Genomic DNA, 22019 nt, shown 5'->3' with positions numbered 1-22019 from the left:
ACGCACAACCTTCCGCCCCGCCCCTCCTCACCCCGCCTCCTGCCACCGCCCCTCTCCTCGGCTCCTGCTGAGCGACGCTAAGCAGCTGCAGCCCGCCCCCCGCCACGCCTGCGCAGCTCAACCTCAGCCCCTCCCCTTTCCTCCAGTGACTCATTTTCTACCCAGCAGCTCCCTGGTGCTCCTTACGCATGCGCTCTCCTCGCCCATTGGGCGCGGGGGTGAGGGCAGGTTGTCTCGCTCCTAATTTTTTCCCGCCCTTCTCTTGCTTCTCTAGGCGGGACAGGGCCCATTCCCGGCTTTGGGGTAGCAGCCCTGTGATCGGAGACTGTGAAGGGCCGTGGGAAACATTGGCACAGCCGAGTTAAGGGGGAAGGCGGGGAATCAGACCTAGCTCCGGACTGTTCCACCTCGCCGGGCATTAGAACCGGGAGGAAGCGGGGAAGGCCCCCGGAGTGTGGGGGCGGGGTCAAGGGTCAGAAGGCGGTGAAGGGGGCGGAGCCAGCGGCGGGCGGGCGGATGGCGGTGGCGGTGGCGCCCGCTTCTCCTCCGGGTTGCTGAAGTGGGAACGCGGGACCGGAGCGCTCGGCGGCGGCGAGCGAGTAGGGGCCGCTCCCAAGATGCACAGCCTTGCGACGGCCGCGGTAAGTGACGACGGGGACGGCCTCCGTCGCTCCCCTGGGTCCCCAGGCCCCCGGGCCCAGGCTCGGCCTCCGCTCGGCGCCCGCCCTGGCTCCGGCTCCTCTCCCCACCTCGTGCTGGCCGCGCCGGGGAGCCGGGGCTCCTGCGCCTCTGGCCCCCGGCGCTACCCCGCCGCCCTTTGGAAAACTTGTTTCTCTCCTCGCCCCCCACCCAATTTGTCTCCGCCTCTTAGCCTCCCATTGGGTGCAGCCAGGCCCGACTCCCCCGAAGACTCCCTCCCCCGACTCTTCTCAGGCAGGACCCAGGGATCGACCTGTTGTCTCTCCTGTTAGAATGTGCGCTTCATGAGGGCAGGGACCGCCTGGTGCTGAGCACAGTCGCCGGGCTGCGGAAGCGCTTCCTAAATGCCTGGTGATGCACTGAGAGCCCGTTTGCCTCTGTTAGCTCCTTTTGTTTCCCCCAACTTCCTTATAGCCTGGTCTGCCCTCCTTTCGGGAATGGGGTAGGGAAGAGACCGGAATGATGGGTGTTATTTTTATTAAGCACTTAATATATCGAATGCCCACTCCTGCCTTCCTTTTCATGACGCTGTTCTCCCCTGTCTTGGCCTGCCTGTCCCTTCTGAGTCTCTTGTACTGGATCATCAGCCGCATTTCCACCTGGGTGCACCTCGGGGTTGTGTCCTAGATCCCACAATGCTTCCACTCACCCAGGTGTACAACCTCAGAGTCATCCTCTACTCTCCACCCCACCCCCTCCCATCCACACCCACCAATTCGCCCTGTCTGGTCACTTCCATGCCCACATCACTCACATGCCACCCTTTTCACTCTCATGCCACCGCTTGAGTTCAGGTCTTCTTACCAGGAGAATTGCAATAGCCTTTTAAAAGGTCATTCTCTCTACTTGCATTCTTTCTTTCCTTTAATCCGTTTTCCACACATTGAATAGATATCATTAATAAGAGGGATAGGAACCTGTCATCTGACTCTGCCCCTCTTTCCACTTTATCCTGCCCTCTTCTATAGGGGAGACCAGTGAGCAGCCTCGGGGTTTTAAGGCCTGTGTCCTAGCCTAACTCCAGCCTGTCTTTCCAGACTTATTTTAAAGTACTCCCCTCACCTTCATTCCACTCCAACTAAACAGGCTTGCTTGCTGTATATGACATTTCATATACTGCTTCTGCACCTTTGCTACTGCTTTCCTCCTTTTCCTAGAACATTCTTTCTCATCATCTGTTCATCTTGAAACCCCCTAGTTCCCATCAAGGCTCAGCTCAGGTCCTTTCCCCCTCCTCTCCACCCAGGAATCCTTTCCTGATCCTTTCCCTCATTTTTATATTCATTTTGAATTCTCTCTTAGGGGGAGCCCTGGAGAACTATTTGCTTTTTTTTTTCTTTTGTAATGCCTAACACTGGTGCTTGCACATGGTTGTTGTTGTTCAGTTGTTTCAGTCCAGTTGACTCTTCCTTGACATCATTTGGGGTTTTCTTGGCAAAGAAACTGGAGTGGTTTACCATTTCCTTCTACAGCTCATTTTACAGATGAGAAAACTGAGGCATATGGGGTTAAGTGACTTACCCAATCAGTGTTTGAGGCCAGATTTGAACTCAGGAAGATGAGTCTTCTTGACTCCAACCCCTGCTGCCCTAACTTCCCCTCTTTGCACATAGTTGTTGCTTAATAAATGTGTTGAATTATTACCATTTTATGGATTAGGCTCAGAAAGATTAAGTGGTGTATCTGAGATCCTACAGCAAGTTAATGGCAGAACTCCCATTCTTCTGGACATGGGATTTCAGTAGCAAGGATATGGTACTGTGCAAATAACGACCCCTCCAAACCTTAGTATGCAGTCTGAATGAATTGCTGTAGGGAGAAAAAAATTCATCACTAGGTGGACAGTTGTGGTAAATTCCTGGCCTATGTACTATATGAACTGTACATCTTCTCTCTCAGGAAAATTACAGTAGTGGAAAACATTAGTTTGTTTAAAACGTATGCTGTATTTTTTCTCTGAGATATGGCTTGTATGATGATCAAGTATAGCCTATAATTGGTGTTATTTTCCCAAGGGAAACCCCTACCCCTTTTGGGAAACAATACTTCTATAGAAATATGCTGTGTCCAAATTTAGCTCTTTTGTTGATTTTTCTTAAGATCTTAGGCAAGTTTAAAAAAAATAAAAGCTCTTAGGCAAGTTGCCTAACCTTTTTGATTGTTCCTCTTAACTTTTTAGAAAAGGAGTAATAATGTGTATTTCTTACTACCTTACAGAGGTAGTACAATGATAAGTGACCTAAGTCACTTTTTTCACATTTGGGGTTTCCTAGGAAAATTGTGCATTATAAATCTAAGAAATCATTGTTTGATTGCTACCCAAGTCCCATGTTTTATAGCCTGGGAAAGAGTAGCTATTCTCACCTGGTTCCATGCTTTCTTTAACCACAAATTTGTATTTATTGGAAAACAAAACCACCAACTTTATATATCCAGCTTTATGTATAGTTTTATGGTGATAATTGATTACTTTGTGATTATAGAATCAAGAATCATTTATTCTTAAGTTTTATTTGAGAATGTTGATGAGATACATTAATTCATCCTTTTCTGGGTAAATGAGGTTTCTTTCATTTACAGAATGAATCTATTGCTCCTTAGCAGTGTTTTTGTAATAGCAAAGAAGGGCAAATTAACTTGATTAGAAGCAGCCAGGAGAACCAGTGCCTCTTAGTACAGATAGCAATGGGACCTACCTGGGGCTTCTTGACTTCTACTTGGTATGTGGGAGATTACATAGACTTATATTTACTTGCCCCACAAAGTACCATTGTGCTGGGTCCAGTGTATTCCTTATTGCTGTCTTTGAGTCTTCTGCTGAGGATTCTTTGAGTCCCTTTTATAGACGCACACTGACTCTTGGGTTTATTCTGAGATTTGGAACCAGTAATCTGCTAAGATTACTACTACTTTTCATTTCTTTTCCTTGAAAGCTGAAGCCTTTATTTGGCTCTTAGATCCAAAGCAAACATGTTATACGTTGGTCGAGAAGAGGGTAACTCTCTTATTTCTTTATCCCTAACTAAAAGCAGAACTGTAACATACCAGGTACATTGTTTCTGTCATTTTTTTAATCCTTCGTCAGTTAGATCTAAGTTGATTGATGTAATTGGAAATCCTAGATTAATTTACTTTTCCCTAATAGGGCAAAATGGTCTAATTAGATCAAGGAACCAACTATATTCACCAGTCTTGCAAAGACTAGATTATTATGAAAAAAGAAAGTAGTGCAATATTTGAATTGTAAATCCTTAAGGTCATCTTTTTTAAAGAAAGAAAAAAAATTTCCTTCCATTTAACCATTTAACACCCCAAATCCCTTCTCTTCTCTTGTCCCTCCCCCCCAATAATACTGAAAGTGATTTGGGGCACCCAATCTTCCTTAAGTTTGAAAAAATTTACCAATTAATGGACCTGTATTTCTTCATGTGCAGAAAAATGAATCATCTAAATCTGTGTTTGTAAAAGGTATGATAAAAAGTCACATTCATGTATTTCTTTACAACTTAGAAAAATAAGGATGCAAAAGCATAGTAAAGCAGGTTTTAAATTTCTGTTCCTTGGAAGCGTGAGATGTTTTCTTGGGTTGTGCTTTGAGATTCTGTATTATTATGGTAAGGATCCAGATTAATGATTTCATTTTTCTTCTATTTTTAACATAAAGCTAAGATTGAAGTGAAAGTTTTTACGTGAAATCCTAACTCATTTCCTTTCTGAGCTTTTAAGCCAATGGAACACTCTAAATCAGTTTCTACCCTATCCCCATAATGGGGAGCAATTCTCTAAAAATAACTTTTTAAATCGTCTTTTGCTCTTGAGTTCAGGGCCTGTCTATGGTGGTGTGGAAAGGGCAAGTTCTTTTATTAGCTGTTGGAAAAAGAACAGGCCTACTTTCCCAGAGTTGTTTGCTGTAGGAGCTGGTGATTCCATAAGGATCGTCACTGGTCGGCTATAAAATGTGGTCCATACCAAAGCACTTGAAGCAAAAGTCAGAGCTCCTTGATGTTTTGGTCCATTTAGCAGAGCACTTTGTGGTTCCTTTGGCAAAGGCCTATGAAATGATATTGAGCTTCCCATTTGTATCCAGGGTATCTATTTATAAAAGTTGATCATGTTGGGGAAAGGAGTAGATGGGAGAATAAAAGTATATCTTTTCAAAGTCTGTCACTGACTTAATTTTGCTTCAGGATAAATCAGTTTCTCTCTTTGGCCCGGCGCTGTTTCCACATCCATAAAATGGTATCAGTAGCCTACCTCTGGTGGACATAGGTATCAGAAGTAGCTTAGAATGTTATAGCTAGATGGCACCTTAGAAATAATTTTTTCCAACCTCTCATTCCCCCATTTCACAGATGATGACTCTGAGAAGTGATTTTGCCAAGGTCACACTGATTCAGAACAGCCAGTTGACACTTCCCTTCAGCTCAAGTATTGAATCACACGCATCTAAGTCTGTTTCCTACATACAACTGGTCATTAATGAAACTTCATTTCTATGTTTGCTCTTGCCCTTTAAGCCTGTGCCTACAGCATTGGCCCAGGTGGATAGAGAGAAGATCTATCAGTGGATCAATGAACTGTCCAGTCCAGAGACAAGGGAAAATGCTCTCCTGGAGCTGAGTAAAAAGCGTGAATCTGTTCCTGACCTTGCCCCCATGTTATGGCACTCTTTTGGTACTATTGCAGCTCTCTTACAGGTAGGTATATATTGGACCATGGCAGTTTAGTCTTGTTCACTACCTATCTCTCAGCATTTCCTAAATGAATTGGAAGAGTGTCTGCCAAGATTCAGCAGGCAATCTTTCATGGCAACTGGAAGAGGGTTGGTTGTAAGAAAGAGATAGTTCATGAGATGCATTCTTATAGCTAAGAACAAGAGTGCATTTATATGCTAGGAGAAGCAAGAGTTGAGACCTGAGGAAGTTATTAATGCAGAATGAAAGGAAAGCAAATTTGTGTATTTTAAAAGGGTTATCTGATGTCAGAAGGGTCTTTGTTGAGAAATATGATAATGGGGAAAGCTTCTAAAATAGGATAGGGCATGAGTAGTGAGGGAGAACATAGAGTTTTTCCTATGCTTTATTTTTTCCAAATTAGCTCTCCTTCCCTTAAAATGTTTCATAAAGTTCCCAAACATTTATCTTCAGACTTTCAGATCCGTCAGGTAGATTATTTTCCTGTATCAAATAGTACTCAAAGCATTCTTTGTTATTTTTCCCCCTATTCTGGAGTTTTAATTATTGAAGTAATGAAGTCATCAGCATAGTACTGAGTATTTCCAGATAAACACACGCATATCTCTATTTCATTTTATCCCTTTTTGTTTGTAGCCCAGAGTAGATTTTTTTTTTTTTTGAGTAATGGGGTGAAGTGACTTGCCCAGGGTCACACAGCTAGTAAATGTTAAGTATCTGAGGCCAAATTTGAACTCAGCTCTTCCTGAATCCAGGCCGGTGTTCTATCCACTGTGCCATCTAGCTGCCGCTAGAGTAGATTTCTTTATGCCTAAATTAAAAATAGTAGCCAGAGGTACTGTGGTTCAACTATGTTACCGATTCCTTTATAAAGATTACTGATGGAAACATTTCGAAACTTTGCATTTAAAAAGTAGTCTGTTCTTTAATCTCAAACTCAGCATTTTAAAGTTATTATTAGTTGATTTGTACTATGATCTAAATCTTTGTAGGGGCTACAGTTCCCAAAGACTTGTTAATTTTGTATTCCTCTAAATAAAGAAACAAAAGGCTTGGTAATTTAGGTTAAGGATTAAAGATTTCTGGATGGTAGGGATTCCAGAGGGCATCTGGTCCAGTCCACTTCTTTGACAGATTAGGCTGGTTCAGTGACTTGTCTGAGGCTATCCAAGTAGTATATATTAGATATCATTTGCAAGAGGGTTTGGAACCCCAGTCATCTGATTTCCTCCACTCTTTCCACTTTACCATGTTGCCTTCTGTAGGGGAGATGCACAGACTCCAGGTTTTAAGGTCTGTGGCCTACCTGAGAACTGTAAAGTGGAGAGGAATGGGGAGGACAAGGCTTTGCTAGAATTTGATGTCCTGCTGTGCAAATCTGAGCAGTTCAGGGTGCCAGGATCTCTGTGGGCCGACTGTCATAAAGCAGGGGTAACCAGGATTGTTCTTCAGAGCTTCAGAACCATGCACTTAAGGTGTAACCGAGCATTTCCTGTTGACCTAGTGCTATTTCATTTTTAGGAAATTGTAAATATTTACCCGTCTATCAATCCACCTACCTTGACTGCACATCAGTCTAACAGAGTTTGCAATGCTTTGGCACTATTGCAATGTGTGGCATCACACCCAGAAACCAGGTAAGTGCTTTGGATGGAATGGGATCCAAATTATGCTTAATTGGGGAGTGAGGATTGATTTGCACTGTTGGTTTTTTTTTTTAATTGATATCCTAGAAGAAATAATGGTAATAATATTAATAGCTAGCTAGCTTTTATGTAGTACTTAATAAATATTATTTCATTTTATCCTTAAGACAATTCTGGGAGGTTGGTGCTATTTTCCTCATTTTACAATTGAGGGAACTGAGGCAGACAAAGGTTAAGTGACTTTCCTGGGTCACATAGCCAGTAAGTGTCTGAAGGCAGTTTTGAACTCAGGTCTTCCAGACTCTAGGCCCAACACCCTAAGTACCATGCCACTTAGGTGCCTGATGATGAGAAAATAAATCCTCCCTTCATTTGCAAAGGTTAAGGTCCATTGCATATACTGTCAGACTCTCTTGATGGGTTGGTTTAACTTGCCAAATTGCTTTTATTTCTTTTTATGGCAGGGTTGTTTTTTTTTTTTTTTTTTTTTTTTTTTTTGGGGGGGGTTTTTTTTTTTTTTTTTTTTTTTTTTGCCATGGGAGGAGGGGTTTACAAGAGACAAGTAAAGGAAGGAGAAAAGGGATATATTCAGAAATGAAGATAATATTTTTTTAAAATCCATCAGACATTTTAAACTTGATTTTTTTTAAAGTTGACATTGCTTACAGTTTGTTTCCAAATGTGGGCTATGTCCACATTGGGGAGGGGGGAGAGGGGGGAATGGACTGCTAACTGCCTTTGCTGATCAGAGACTATGTGATTTAGGTACTTTCTGCCATATCAATCCTGAGGGCATTGTGGGCATTCAGCATTAACTTTATTCAGAAGTTCTTCTTTTCTCTCTTTGAAATTTCTAAATCTACAGAATTAGAAAATTGTATTGATAATGACCTTTGTGTGTTACATAAAAAATTAAATTATTCAAAGCTCTTGTGTGTTTGCTGATAATCTTAGGAACTGGCTGTAGTATTTCCAACCATGGAAAATTCCATTTTAGCCACCCTGTTTATAGCTCAGCATTGGTTGTATTACTCAATTGCAAATTAAAATAAACTCAGCAAACCTTTATTAAGTGCCTTCTACTTATGCTAATACTAGACATATAAAGTCTTTTTAAAAAATGGTACCTTCAAGGACCTTAAATTAGAGGAATAAGATGCCCACAAATCACTATGATATAATGTAGAACATAAAGACAAAATAGATAATATTTTCACTTGGGGAGACCAAGGAAGGCTTAATGGAGAAAGTAGCGCCATACGGTAGGCTTTAAAGGAATAGGCAATGATGAGAATACATTTCAGACATGAGTGGTAAGCCTGCACAAATTCTGTGCAAGGAACTGTTAGGAATACTATTTCGATGATTAGAGAGTGGAAAGAGCAGTGTGAAATGTAGAAAACTGTAAATTGAAGCCAGATTGTTGAAGAATCTTATATGGCAGATCCAGGACTATGTACTTTATCCTCTGGGCAGTAGGGAGTCACTTAGGGTTTTGTTTTTTGGGTTTTGAGTGTTTTTTTTTGGTTTGTTTGTTTGTTTGTTTTGAGAAGGCGAATGAGTTGGTTAGAGCTGTGTATTTGGAATATTCTTGTGGCAGCTATCTGAAAGAAGTATTGGAAAGGAGAGAGATTAGTTGAGAGACTATTAAAATAACAAATATATATGTGTATATGTTCATATAGCGTTACAATGGATGACTCAGGAAAAAAGCTATTAAAAAATAAAACATTTAAAATAAAATAAACATTTTATGTGTATGCGTATGTATATGTATACATACATATATATGAATGAAGGTAAAAAAGAGGGAAAGAGTAAAGAATTATTCAAGTTTCATGATTGGGAGGATATTGTCACCATAAATAGGGAAGCTAGGAGGAGAACCATGCCAGGTGTAGAAGGAAGATGGCTTCAGTTTTAGACATGTTGAACTTGATGTGGCAGTGGAATGTCTAGGTAGAAGTCCTCCTGCCAGCTATTAGAAGTATAGGACTAGAGCTCAAGGGAGAGATCAGGGGTGTGTGTGTGTGTGTCCATATCCTCTTCATAGAGGCAGTATCTAAAACCAGTAGAGTGGATGATATCTCTAAGAAAATGTAGGGCAAAGAGAGGTGAAGGCATAGCCTTGAGGAACAGTCACAGTTGACAAAGGGCACCAAAGACTGATTCTCTCTCTCCAAGATGGACAACCAAAAGAGAACACAAAAGGCAAGGATATTAAAGAATATTAAGAATATCTGAACAGTTCTTACAAGGAATCCAGAATGAATTTGCACAGAAGTGTGTAGCAAAAAAAAAAGTGTGTAGCAAATAAACCTGGAAAGAACAGGTTTATTTCTTTGCTGTGGTTTGAAAGATTTTACCTGACTATACTTAAAGAGATTTGTCATAATCTGAGGGGGAGAGCACGTCAATGAGTCTGTTCTGACTATTTAACAGTCTTTTATGACCTAAGAAAAATTTAAAACTAACAACCCTGAAATTTCATTTAAAATTATTTTCTAAAATATGGTTATATGTGCTGTTAACAGCATGAAGTATGTATTCACTTATCCATTGGGTCAACCTAGTGGAAGGTGAAATAGATTTGTCGCCTAAAAAACTTCCTACAGTAGACATAGGCCAGTGCGTAGTAGAAATAATTACCTGATCATCTTTAAATATTAGAAATCAACAACATTAAATTCTGAATATGATTGTTTTCTTTCCAAGGTCAGCATTTCTTGCAGCCCACATACCCCTGTTCTTGTATCCCTTTTTGCACACGGTCAGCAAGACTCGTCCCTTTGAATATCTTCGTCTCACCAGCCTTGGAGTTATTGGTAAGTTATTGGGCTTCTTTTACAAGCCTAAGACCATCATTCTCAATAGGTGGTATAAGTTCTTTTCTACCTCTTATTGCTTGTTCACTCAATATTCATTTCAGTCTTATAGATTATGTCTGTTTCTATCAATGAACAAAAGGGAAAATCGTATGGGCCATTTATCATACACCATTCTGAGAAACTGGAACTTGCTATTATATATTCTTAGGAAAGACCAAAAGTGATTAATATTTTATGATGCAGCCATGGGACTACACCTTTCCAGATGTTAGCAAGAAAGACTGTCATGTAGCAGTACAGTCAACACATATGTGAAAGGAAAAAACTCTAAACTTTGGGTACCAGGGAGAAGGGTTGTAGCAATAGGATTCAGTTTAGTGAGCAAAGGTAATCTTTGGAGCATATAGTTTTTTATTCTCTCTTCTAGACAGACAGACAGACAGACACACACACACACACACACACACACACACACACACACTCTCTCATTCTGGGCTGATTTCTCCTATTTATCTAGCCAAATGCTCACAATACTCAAGTTAATGTATCTAAACTTCTCCTTACTGTTTTGCTAGAGTATTCATTGAATGCTTTTGTCTCCACCAGAAAATAAGATAGGCCGTTTCTGCCCCAGACTCTAGGTAGTTAAAGGATTTCTGCAACTTCTATGGCTCTCTCCAACATGATTTCTTTTTCCTTTCTTGGTGTTTCATTTTTGACATCTGTAATGTTGTTAGCTAATATTAAACAAGAGAATTGACCATAGAAGCCTTTTTGTGTTGGCAGTATTTTCATTTAAACTTCAGTATTATAAGACTGTGAGGTAGCTTGACTACTAACCAGGGAGAATTTGTCAAAAGAGAGGTATAAACCAATATTAAAATGAGTGATGAAAGACCCTATAACTTTAGAGTCATGAATAGCTTACTTTCTAGGACTAATGTTTTAAAAACATAGCTGCCCTTTTTTTACCCTTCTAAGACATGACTATTCATTGATTCGTACACGGTTAGTAAATGTTGGTTTGTATGAAATTTCCATACCCAGATGTTATATGAGTTAGAAATGCTTTCAAAATCAAACACTTCTGCTTCCAAGCTGTAAAAGCTACTTAATTTAGCCTTTTAAACGTCAGCATGTCTCCTGGACAAAAATTCACTAATCACCTGTACTTTACTTCTTTCTCAACCTATTGCAGTGTAATGATGCTTTTATGAAAGGTTAGAAGGGGAAGAGCATTCAAAACAGCACTGTTAGACTGATTCCTTCCCCTGTCATAAATGTTTTCAAAGAAACTGAGCTTGTCAGATCACTCAAAGAAGTAATGTTTGAGGGTCCATCCATCTCTCGCGTCTTAGGAGTCATAGAGGTTGAGTTTTGAATTCAGTTATGTTTGTAACCTGTTGTGAGATTTAATATGGAAATGTAGTCATTGGTAGTGGTGGCTTTTGTCAACTTCTGTTTTTGGTTCCAATAAATGATACCTCCCTATGAACTATTGTTTTAGGAAGAGAAAATGTATGACCTTAGACATATGGTGCAGCATATTTTTTAGTGTATTTCCTGAGGCAAGGTGCTTATCTTCCAGAGTTCAGATTCCTTATATAGAATATTAGGACTATATCACTGACCTCTTGTGCTTCTCAGACTGGAGAGAACCTTAGGGATTGTCTAATGCCCATGGTCACAGTTATTAATAACAAACTTCAGGTAGTACTTTTTCTGCTATATCACATTACCTTAAAAAGGTGAGTACCTTGGTAGGTACCAGCTAAATAAATAGTTGTTGTAGGGGGCAGCTAGATGGTCTGAAGTCAGGAGGACCTGAAGTCAGGTAGGCCGGAGTTCAAATCGAGCCTCAGACCAAACACTTGACACTTACTAGCTGTGTGACCCTGGGCAATTTGCTTAACTCCAACTGCCTAAAGTTAGAAAAAAAAATAGTTGTATCTAAAGAAACTCATGGCCTCTCTTTTTTTTTTTTTTTTTCAACCAGATACATCATAGGGCTATAGAGCAACATTTTTCTCTCTTAACTGCAACTCATAAGAAATTCCAGGGAAAGTTAGGTCACTGCTTTCTTTTCTAAGGACTGATTTAGTTGACAACCAAGTAATGGGCCAGTGCCATGGAAACACTGGTAATATAAAGTGTTCCCAGGGGCCTCACCTTTGATTTGTCAGGCGACTGACAGCCTACTCTTTTTTTTTTCCCTCCATATTTAATCATCATTAGGAGGGTAGGAATCTAATCTCCACTTAGATACAAACCACAGCCACTGAAATTTTGACCTTGATTCTGTTTTGTGGCTTCTGTACTCCCCCAACCAACTGGGCAAGCAATTCAGGGTGGTTTTTAAGTGGAAACACTCTCTGAAAATAAAGTGCATTTGTCCATAATTCTTTTCTTTAGGGGCCCTGGTCAAAACAGATGAACAAGAAGTAATCAACTTCTTATTGACGACAGAAATTATCCCTTTATGTTTGCGCATTATGGAATCTGGAAGTGAACTTTCCAAAACGGTATGTGCTTTTAGTTTAATGAGATTCTTGTTATTTTGGTTCTTGGGCCTTGGGCCCTTATTCACTATGTCTATGTCTTTTTATTCTAAGTGGTTCAGAGTTTTGGGACCTCTTATGAGACATATTTAAACTTAGCTTTTTGCAGCTTTGAAAGAAAACCATTCTTCTTTGGTATATTTTTAATTTAAGTAAAATACATGCTTTGATTTATGATAGACGACTCCAAAGAATAACACCCTTTTATCCTTGCCTGATTATTACTGTTGTTATGTTCTCTTCCTTATTGAACTTAAGTGAGGAATTGTTGTAAGCTCCTTTTCCCTGAGTCAGAATAGCTGGAGTTGGTACCTCATACCTTCCCAGGACCCATTTGGAACAGGCCGTGCTGAAGTTCAGATCTTTGTCTAAGTATTAATGTAAAATAAATTAGAGTTAAAAGATGAGAACACTTCACTGTGGAACTTTTCCAGGTATATGGCCCACTTGGGTTTGAGAAAGCATGTATAATTCTAACCATGTTATAGTAGATGGTTGTTTGTCAAGAATTTTTTATTTACATTGCAATTTATCATAGTGTGGCCCTTTAAATCTCTTGTACTTTACTACTTGTGTGACTTTGGGCAAATGACTTCCTCTCTGAGCTATTCGTTCCTCATTTTTAAAATGGGAAGACTGAACTAGATTTTCTCTAAGGTTTCTTCCAATTCTAAATCCCTGCAAATTGGACCCGGTTAAAAGGGGAATGGTGAGAATAATTCATGCTAGAAAATAGGCCTTTAAAGGATGCTTAAAGGCATTAGAGTATTTACATTGAATACAACAAGAATAAAAGGAGAATAGATTAGTGACACACTTTATGTAAAGTTGAATATAATGATCTGTTTTCTATAATAATAATAATTATAATACCAGTTCAGTTACATGTTACTTCAGAGATTATGAAGCATTTTCTTCACAACTCTGTGAGATATAGTGCTAGTATTATCCCCATTTTGTAGATGAAGTAATTAAAGCTCAAAGTAAATGTCAAGTAAATGCCAGAACTCAATTTTTTTTTTATTCCCAAGAATAGTAGTACCCTTTCCATTATATCACACTGCCTTTTCTTTTACTACTGAAGACCTTATAAGTGTTCACTTTAATTCACCAGTATTCCAGTGCTGACTGCTTATGTGGCAATAGAGTTCCTAGCCTCTTCTGTCCTCCCCTTACATCGAGCTTTCTGGACCAACCCCCCTTCCCCTGTTGTATCATTAACAGGCTTGCTCTCATACCTTCTGTACCTGGCTGCTTCCTCTAATACTGGGACCTTGATCCATTCATCTCCATCTGTCTCCTCTGAGAGCTTAGCCCTTCAGTCATCCCTTCATCACTTCTCTTCAGTCTTGCCTCATCTGTTATCTCCTTCCTTGCTGCCTATAAACACATTTCATTCTCTCCTATCCTAAACCTCAATTTTGACCTTTCCACTTCCTCAAGTTTTTGCCCCGTATCTCTCCTTTATTTTACAGCCCAGATCCTAAAGGGGGGAAAATTATCTATGCTTGTTGGCTCCACTTCCTCATCTCAGCTCACTGCAGTCTGGCTTTACCAATCCACTCGGCTGAAATTGCTCTTTCCAAGATTACCTGCAGTCTGTTAATTGTTAAGTCCGGTCTTTGTCAGGACACATTCTTGACTTCGGCAGTTTTTTACATCAGTGACCCCTCTTTTCTCCTGGATCTCTCCTCTAACTTTTGTACCACTGCTTTCTTGGTGGGTTTTTCTACTGGCTGGACATACTCCTCTTCAGTCTCTCTTGCCCCATCATTATCCATGTCTTCTCCCTTAAGCTCTGTCATAGGCCTTGTCTCTATAGACCCTCTTTCTTGGTGGAGTTGTTGACTCCCATGAGTTCAGTTGTCATTCTGGCTCTTTATATGCACTTTCATTTCTCCTGAGAGATGTCAAATTAGAAGCAGGAAAGTCTTGAGTTCAACTCCTGTCTTTGACATATACTGCCTATGTAATCATGGTCAAGCTCAACCACGAAGTGCCCTAACCATGGCTATGGTTGAAGATAAGTTGTTGTTCTGCATTGGTAGAAAGGAGTTTCCGTGCCTGTACTTCCCCTCAGAGTTGAAATCACGGTTCTGGACCATCCCTCATCTCTCTCGAGCTCCAGTTCCATATCATCAGTTGCCTATACCACATATCTATCTGGATAGTCTCATAGGCATGTCACACTAGCCATGTCCAAGTTGACACATCATCTTCAGTCCTAAATGCCTCTTTCTGCTAAATGTCCCTATTTCTATTGAAGGAACTACCTTCTTCCTACTTACCCAGATCTGAAACCTTGGAGTTAGTTATCCTTGACTGTCTTCCTCATTCCTGCCCCAGTCAATCTCCAGTTCTTATTAATTGCATAATGTCTCTCACATCCACTTCCCTCTCTCCTATGGCTCGCATCCTATTTCAGGCTTAGTTGAATTCTTCCCTGCTAGTCTTTTTCCTCCCCAATTCAACCTCCACATCAGTCCCTCTACTAAATTCTCTTCAGTGGCTCCCTGTTGCCTCTAGGATAAAATACAAACTTCTCCACTTGGCATTGAAAGCCTTACACAGCCTTCCTTTCCAGAACTCCCTTTCAGGCACTTTGGGCTGCTTGTTGCATCCTGTGCATGATACTCCATATCTCTTCTCTTTGCCTTTGTACAAGTTATCCTGAATAACTGGAAGGCACTCTGTCCCCGTCTCTGTTGCTGAGTTTGCTTAATTTTGTTCAGTATTCAGTTCAGGTGCCACTTCCTACAGGAAGTCTTTTCTAATACCCCTAGTTGTTAACTGTCCTCTCTTCCCTCTAGTCATATTGTATTATCTGTTTCAATGTCCTATCCCTCACTCCCCAAAAAATAAAAGTATATTTAGGGTCAGAGACTATTTCTTATTTTTTTCTTTGTATCTCCTCCATGTAATAGGAACTTAGTAAATACTTGTTGAATTGAGTTGCGTAAGTGTTGATGAGCTTAATCTGAGACAGGAAGAGTTTGGACTTAACTTGACAGGAATTTTATTTCCTGAGACTCTTTTAAGAAGGCAGAAATATTCACATTCTCCCAAATCCTCATCTAGAAATGATCATTGGAACCTAATTGAATCCTGAAGACCTGGGACCAAATTTCTTGAAACCAAAGTAATTCTTTCTAGTAAATAAACCTGGTAGGGTCCATGATGATGCGTAAAACTACTTTTTTGGGTCGCTCTGTCCAGTATTCTTGAATAGCCTCTGTTAACTTGAACTATGAATTTAGCATCAACTCTTTCTATTGGCTGTGTATCTTCTTTGCTCCCACTTGAAATATGGAGCCCCAAGTTCTCCATCTGATCACTTTGCTATAACCAACAGGACTCTTGGAGGGAGTGGAGGTGTTAGAAGACATTTGGCATCCCCAAAAGCTAGACTTGTTCAATTTGTTTTACACCAGGTCGCCACATTCATCCTTCAGAAGATTCTCCTGGATGACACTGGACTGGCCTATATATGTCAGACGTATGAGCGGTTCTCCCATGTCGCCATGATCTTGGTGAGGTCCTTTGCCTATCATCCCTTTTACTTAAATTCTGTTGACTACGGCTTAGTCATTTTGTTATTGGGGCTAAACAATCTGAAGCCTCCATTTGGAAGTAGCAGTTTGGAAACTTTCAAGTAGTAGAATGCATTTACTGTATTTTGTTTTTAATTTTGGGGAAATAGGGTAAGATGGTCCTGCAGCTGTCTAAGGAGCCTTCTGCCCGTCTACTGAAGCATGTGGTCAGATGTTACCTTCGCCTTTCAGATAACCCCAGGTAAACATTTATAGTATATGTAAGGAATTAAAGAAAGAACTAGCAAAATTATTGCCCTCCCACTAGGAAGTAGTGGCTTTCCTATGTTCTCAGAGTGAAACCAGAAGGGATATAGCCATACTTTACTCTTCTAAGTTCAGAGCTTTCAGAATAGCTTTTAAAAATATGAAATACTGATTTAAAAACCCATGACATCTGTGCCTAAATGCTTCCTTCAATCCACATCTGAAATGGCAGACAATCAGCATGTAGCCTTTCCTTGACTTAATGTACTTTAGTCTTTGTGGTTTGGAGTTCTCATTGCCCCAGAGGATGAGAAAAACATTGATTTAGAAGGACCAGCTTGGCTGGTGCCTTCATGAGCCATCTTCTTAGTTGTGTCCCACATCTCCCTTAGGGATCTTAGTGGCAGTACTTCACCTCACTGTGCTTCTTGGATCCAAATAAACCACTTTGCAGATAATGTGTATATTAGAAATGTTGACTAGCAAGTTCTGATATTTTTGTTAAGTCCATCAGTCATGATGAAGACCTCGCGGAAATGGTCAGAGATTCTCAGGCCAGTTGACAGGGTCATTCACATATCTCTTTAAGTCGGGCCTGGAGTTTAATTCTTAATTCAACCTCTAGTCAGTGGGGTAGGAACATAGGGAGCCTGGCCATTTCTCCAAAGATTTGTTTCTTCGGAAGATCATCAACTGAGGCTTCCCTGTTTAAGCCAGAGTTTGAAAATCTAGTAACTTTTAGTTCCACGTTTACATAGCCAAACTAAGTACAGAAAGGCCAAAAGCGATTTGGGCTGAATCAAAATTATAGAGTAATACATGCTGTCTTCTGTAATTTAATAGCATTCTGTTGAAATCTTTCCTAAATTCAAAAGTAAGCAGAATTGGAACAAACTTAATCTTTTGGTTTTGTTTTTCTCCATTGAACTCCATGGGGGTGTTTTGAATTCTATACTACAAGAATGGGGAGAGCAAACAGGTGGCCCAGGTGAGCCCCAGGAACAGGGGCTATGGTGCAGGGGTAGATGTTTTTGTTGCCAGTTTGAACTAACTGTAGATAGTCTAGGCCCCAAGTGTTTGTGAGCAAGGCCACATCTCTGCCCTGTAATGTGGGCTCATTTGTGGTTCTCTTGGTTGTTCTTCTCCAATGTAGGGCTCGTGAAGCACTCAGGCAGTGCTTGCCTGACCAGCTGAAAGACACCACCTTTGCCCAGGTGCTCAAAGATGACACCACTACCAAGCGCTGGCTCGCACAGCTGGTGAAAAACCTGCAGGAAGGCCAGGTCACTGACCCACGAGGCATCCCCCTGCCCCCTCAGTGACCTTCCCCATTCCCTCCCGCTGTCCCCCAGCCTGGGGCAAAGGAGGGAAAACCATCGAGGAAAGCAGCTCAGGTTTTACCGCTGACCTCAACGCCAAACCGCACTGGAGAAAAGGGACAAACCCCACTGAGGCGTATGGGTGCCATCCTGGACTACCCTGAAGATCTGGCCTCATTCCGCTGCTCCAAGGAATAGGTTCCCCTCCCAGCACCCCTCACAGCCCAAGGGGGTTGCGACACCAGCAAATGCAGTAATACAGCATGCCCAAGACTACCCTCCTCCCCTACATTCTCCTGTTCCCTGACAGGGAGGGGATATAGTAACAGCAGCTGCAGCATAGGGCATGGTGGATGCCTGGGACCAAGCCATGTGGCATTTCCCATTTTTGCCTTTCTGTAAGACTAGAGACATGTCTCTTCATTCTCAGTGGTGTTTTTTGTTCTTTTTTTCCTCAAGGAGAGAGGTGTAAATCGTGGGCACAGACTGAGATGTTCAGCAAAACATTGTCACTTGGTACTGTTTACAAGTCTTTTAGCTGCACAAGCTAAATTAAAAAGTTGGTCCAGGCATTAATTAGATCCCCTTTGGCAAGCCAGTTATAAGCTGCTTTGAGCCATTTAGAGGTAGGGGAAGGGTGGGAGGGGTGAGAAACAAGGGAAAAGCCAGAGGACAGTAGACACCCACCATCATTATTGCTCCCTAACCCTAAACTCGAGTGCTGCTGCCTGCCCACCCACCCACCCTTCTCCTCCCACTGCTTCCTCCTGTTAGGAGGAACTTCCCCTCCAGTGATAGGCCTTGTTTCTGGCTTCAGCTGCTGTGTCTTGTCACATCCTTCTCGCTTTCTGTTCTCCTGTAAGAGACTGTCCTGAAACTGGAGGATGTGGAGAAAGTCCTGGCCCATGTTCTCAAAGTTTTCCTGGATTTTTCCTTTGGAATGCTTTGTAGAAGGGTGAGGATTGAGGTGGAGGGGCTCAGCCCCAGAACCCCATCCTTGGCTCTAGGGTACATTTCTGTAGCTCCCATTGCCTCATTCTACTTGAATCAGTATTAGCTAGCTGAGTCTGCTTTATACATATGTCAAGGGCGGGGCCCCATGTGCTTGATCCTTTGTCCCCCTTGGCACATTCCCTTTTTGTCTGAGAATTACAGGGTTGCCATTAAAAGATTATTTTCCTATTCATACAGTGAAAGAAAAAAAAAAAAACCTTTCCCTCACTGCCTCTTGTGCCCAGGTGGCTGTGCTTCCACTTTGGTGGTAAGTTTGAAGCCTCGGCCTAATGCCCAGACAGGTGAAGGACCCATCCGTATTCCTTTCCAACATAGGGTTGATAATATCCCCCAACCCTGGAGAGGGAGGGACTGGTTCTTTTTCCCATTTGAGATAGCTTAAAGTATCTGTGCGAGATTGTGGGGTGGAAGAATCACAAGGGCCAGGCTCACAAAGTGTTTCAGAGGCAATTTTGCCAACATAAGGGCTCTTTAAGGCCGACCTTCACAAATGGAGCTGGCCTCATTGGTTGGCCTCTGCCTCTTCAGAACCAACGTCGCCACCACTGTCAGATTGTAGATTGGTTAGACATACCATATCCAGAGCTGGATTCTGCATACTCACTAACTCAGCTACCTTCCAGAAGGGAGAGAGGGAAGCCTGCTGTGTATAATCCAAACCCAAGGAAGAAAAGGGTTTGAGAAAGCCAAAGGCATCATGTGCTACATGAGCTGTCTGACTCCATTTGGCCTGTCATCTACAAGGAGAGGAGGCCCATGAGGGGAACCCTGATCCCTGCCAACTTTACTCTTGCTGAGCCAAAGGTTTTCCACTCCCCCTCTGCTGGGGAAGCAATTGAAGCCCAGGGCTTCCTTCCTGGGAAATTGTCTTCTCTCCTGTCTTTTGGTGCGTTGGCCATGTTACTGTGCCAATAGTGTCTTAACTCTTGCCCCATTTTCCCTCCCTAACCAGCCTTGGAACCCCATAGAGGAGGCAGGGAAAAGACGGGTATTATTCCTTGCAAGTTGGTTTTGATTTCATGTATGTAAAGAATGCCCCATTTTGTGTTTTTTCATCCTAACAGGATTGAAATAAAACATGCTTCTGTTTTGTAATAGTTTTTTTTTTTAATTGGAGATTTTATCTGTGTATTTGTGGGATGCCTAGGAACTCTGGTCAGATGATCTGACCTCCAGAGGGAGTTAGTATTCCACTCTGTGCTGTATCTGGGCCACCCTAGGAAGAGGTGGGATGTCTACCTGAAAAATAAGGGTCTCTTAGAGCCAGAGAAGGTGTCTGTATCTGCCTGACCCCTCTATACGCTAGGCACAGACAGCCCCTTGGTCTGACTACACTCAGGGAGAACCACCCAACTTCCTCCATCCCTAACTTTGAACATCTTCCAGTGAAACGGCTGGACTTTGCAGCTGATGTGAGCATTGAATAATTCTATGTTGTGCTTTTGCTTTCATCTCCTGAGAGACTGAGTCTTAGTGCCCTTCTTCATTGTTGTTTCCATGCCTTGTACGTCCTTCCTGGCCCTTGGAGGGCTGCCTGGTTCTCTGTGGGGCACACAGTTAGCTTGGCTGCCAGCATGTTTGCTGCTGTCTGCAATGGCCTAGGATGGTTTTGAATTAAGGAATCGATGGTGTTGGGAGGAGGGGGTTGCCACAGCCTCAAAATTTCCAGAATAATTCATTTTAACTATTTGTCCTTTTTGGAACATGTCAGCCCCACCCTCCCTCAGAATGAAATGGGGCTGGTTGAAAAGATAAAAAATTGTTATTCAATGCTAAGTGGAAGCTGTTAGCTGAAATGAAATCTAGATGTTTGCTTTTAATAGGGTTCTGAAAACATTTTAAAGAAATTTAGGGGTGGAATGCTGTGAACAGAGAAGAGGTGGGGGTTCATGGGGGAGGAGCAACGAATAGGCCTTCTGAGTAACAAAAGCAGTGACCCTGGGAAATGAGGACATGGGTGGGCAGTCTGTCAGGAATTTTCAAGAGCTTAAGTCCAGGTGGCAAGGTGAGACTTCATTAAAGTGTCAAGACCCTAAAAAGTCTTAGGGTTCCTTGAGAACCAAAATACCTTCTGACCTCATGCAACATGACTCTCAGTTAAAGAGACATACTTGAGCCAGGTCATATCAAAGTGGAAAAAGGAACCTTAAGGATCCATTTTCTTATCTGGGCCCTCTAAAGATTCAGAAATTGGGTTCATATCGAGGAAGCTGGGGTACAGAATGGTGGGAGTGGAGCTTCCTGCCAACTATTCTGCTAGCCTTAGGGCCTCTCACAAGACCTGTCCTGGGCACAATTCCCAGAAGATCCCTGGGCTCCTGCTGTCCTGCTCAAGTTTCTGGCCCTTTTAATAATAGACAACAATGGGGGAAGGGAAAAGAACTAGACCCTGGGTCCCTGTTAGGACCTTAAATCAGATGAATAGTTGCTGAACCAGGGTCCAGTTTATCTTCCGGTTTTCTGCAGTTGACATGGTTCTCCCTCTAGGATTGTACTAACCAAAGGAAGCAATGGAATGTAGCTGAAAGATCACCGATTCTCATCATTGCCCTGCTACTAGTTGGGTGACCTTGGCTAAATCAATCACTTATTTCCTCTAAACTTCCATTTCCTCACATATAAAATGGACATTGGATGAGGTGACATTTAAGACTTTCCAGTTCTAAAATCATTTGACTTGAGGGTCTCCCAGAATCTTCTCTAATTACCCAGAAGGGAAGGATTCAAGTGCAGCATAAGAATAAGGGGGGAATGGAGGCTCAGAGGTAGGTGGACTTTCCCAGACTAGGATCATATGTGGGTCTGGGGTGGATTCCCAAGGGAGTGGGTGAGGGTCAGGGAATAAGAATAACCCTGAGACAGGGTTGTGAAGTAGGTGGCCTCCAACCTGCCTCTGGGCCCCTTTTCCCCATTGGTCGCACCCCCTTCACTTCCCTTAGCTACCTTGAGTGGATTCTTTTTCTACTACCCATTTCCAAGCAGAATCTTAGAAATCTAATAAATGTAAGTGACAAATACAACGGGGGGTGGGCGTGGGGGGAGAATCCACACCTGTGATTTCATTGATTTGGGGAATTCTCAGTAAAGAAACATCAGATTGACCACTCTCCTAAAACTTCTATAGTCTTATAAAGTATATATAATGTAAACTCTTCCCATGGTACTTGGGTTTTAATAGGGTATATGTCTTTAGCTAGAGGAATGAGGTTCTAACAGTGAAAGTTCAGGAATATTGAAGATGGTTTACAGGGAACGTATTTGAGGGTTAGATGTTTTCTGTTGCCTCTAAAATGATGCCATATAGATGATTACCTATTATGTCTACAGTGAAGGCCAGCTTTTCTGGAAAGTTTTCTTGAAGCCATTTGCAGGTTTCTTATAGACCGAGAGAAATGTGGGTGGGTACTTATTGTGTGCCCTTAGCTACTGAGTGCCTGGGCCCCTGTGCGGTGGCAACCTCTGGC

The 22019-nt window shown here is 41.9% G+C and overlaps 1 protein-coding gene across 1 annotated transcript; it reads left to right on the top strand.

The window, feature by feature from the left end:
• Window positions 1-538: 538 nt before the first annotated feature.
• Window positions 539-19650, top strand: CNOT9 (CCR4-NOT transcription complex subunit 9). Its single transcript, XM_027873794.1, has 8 exons — window positions 539-641; window positions 5217-5396; window positions 6915-7030; window positions 9755-9864; window positions 12280-12389; window positions 15857-15955; window positions 16126-16217; window positions 17376-19650. The coding sequence occupies exons 1-8, from the start codon at window positions 618-620 to the stop codon at window positions 17542-17544; spliced, it is 900 nt and encodes a 299-aa protein (XP_027729595.1). The 5' UTR covers window positions 539-617; the 3' UTR covers window positions 17545-19650.
• Window positions 19651-22019: the final 2369 nt, after the last annotated feature.

The sequence above is a fragment of the Vombatus ursinus genome, unplaced genomic scaffold, assembly GCF_900497805.2.
Source record: "Vombatus ursinus unplaced genomic scaffold, bare-nosed wombat genome assembly UNPS02014802.1, whole genome shotgun sequence".
NCBI classification, from domain to species: Eukaryota; Metazoa; Chordata; class Mammalia; order Diprotodontia; family Vombatidae; genus Vombatus; species Vombatus ursinus.
Note: the sequence above shows the minus strand (reverse complement) of the source record. Positions and strands in the feature narration are given on the sequence as shown.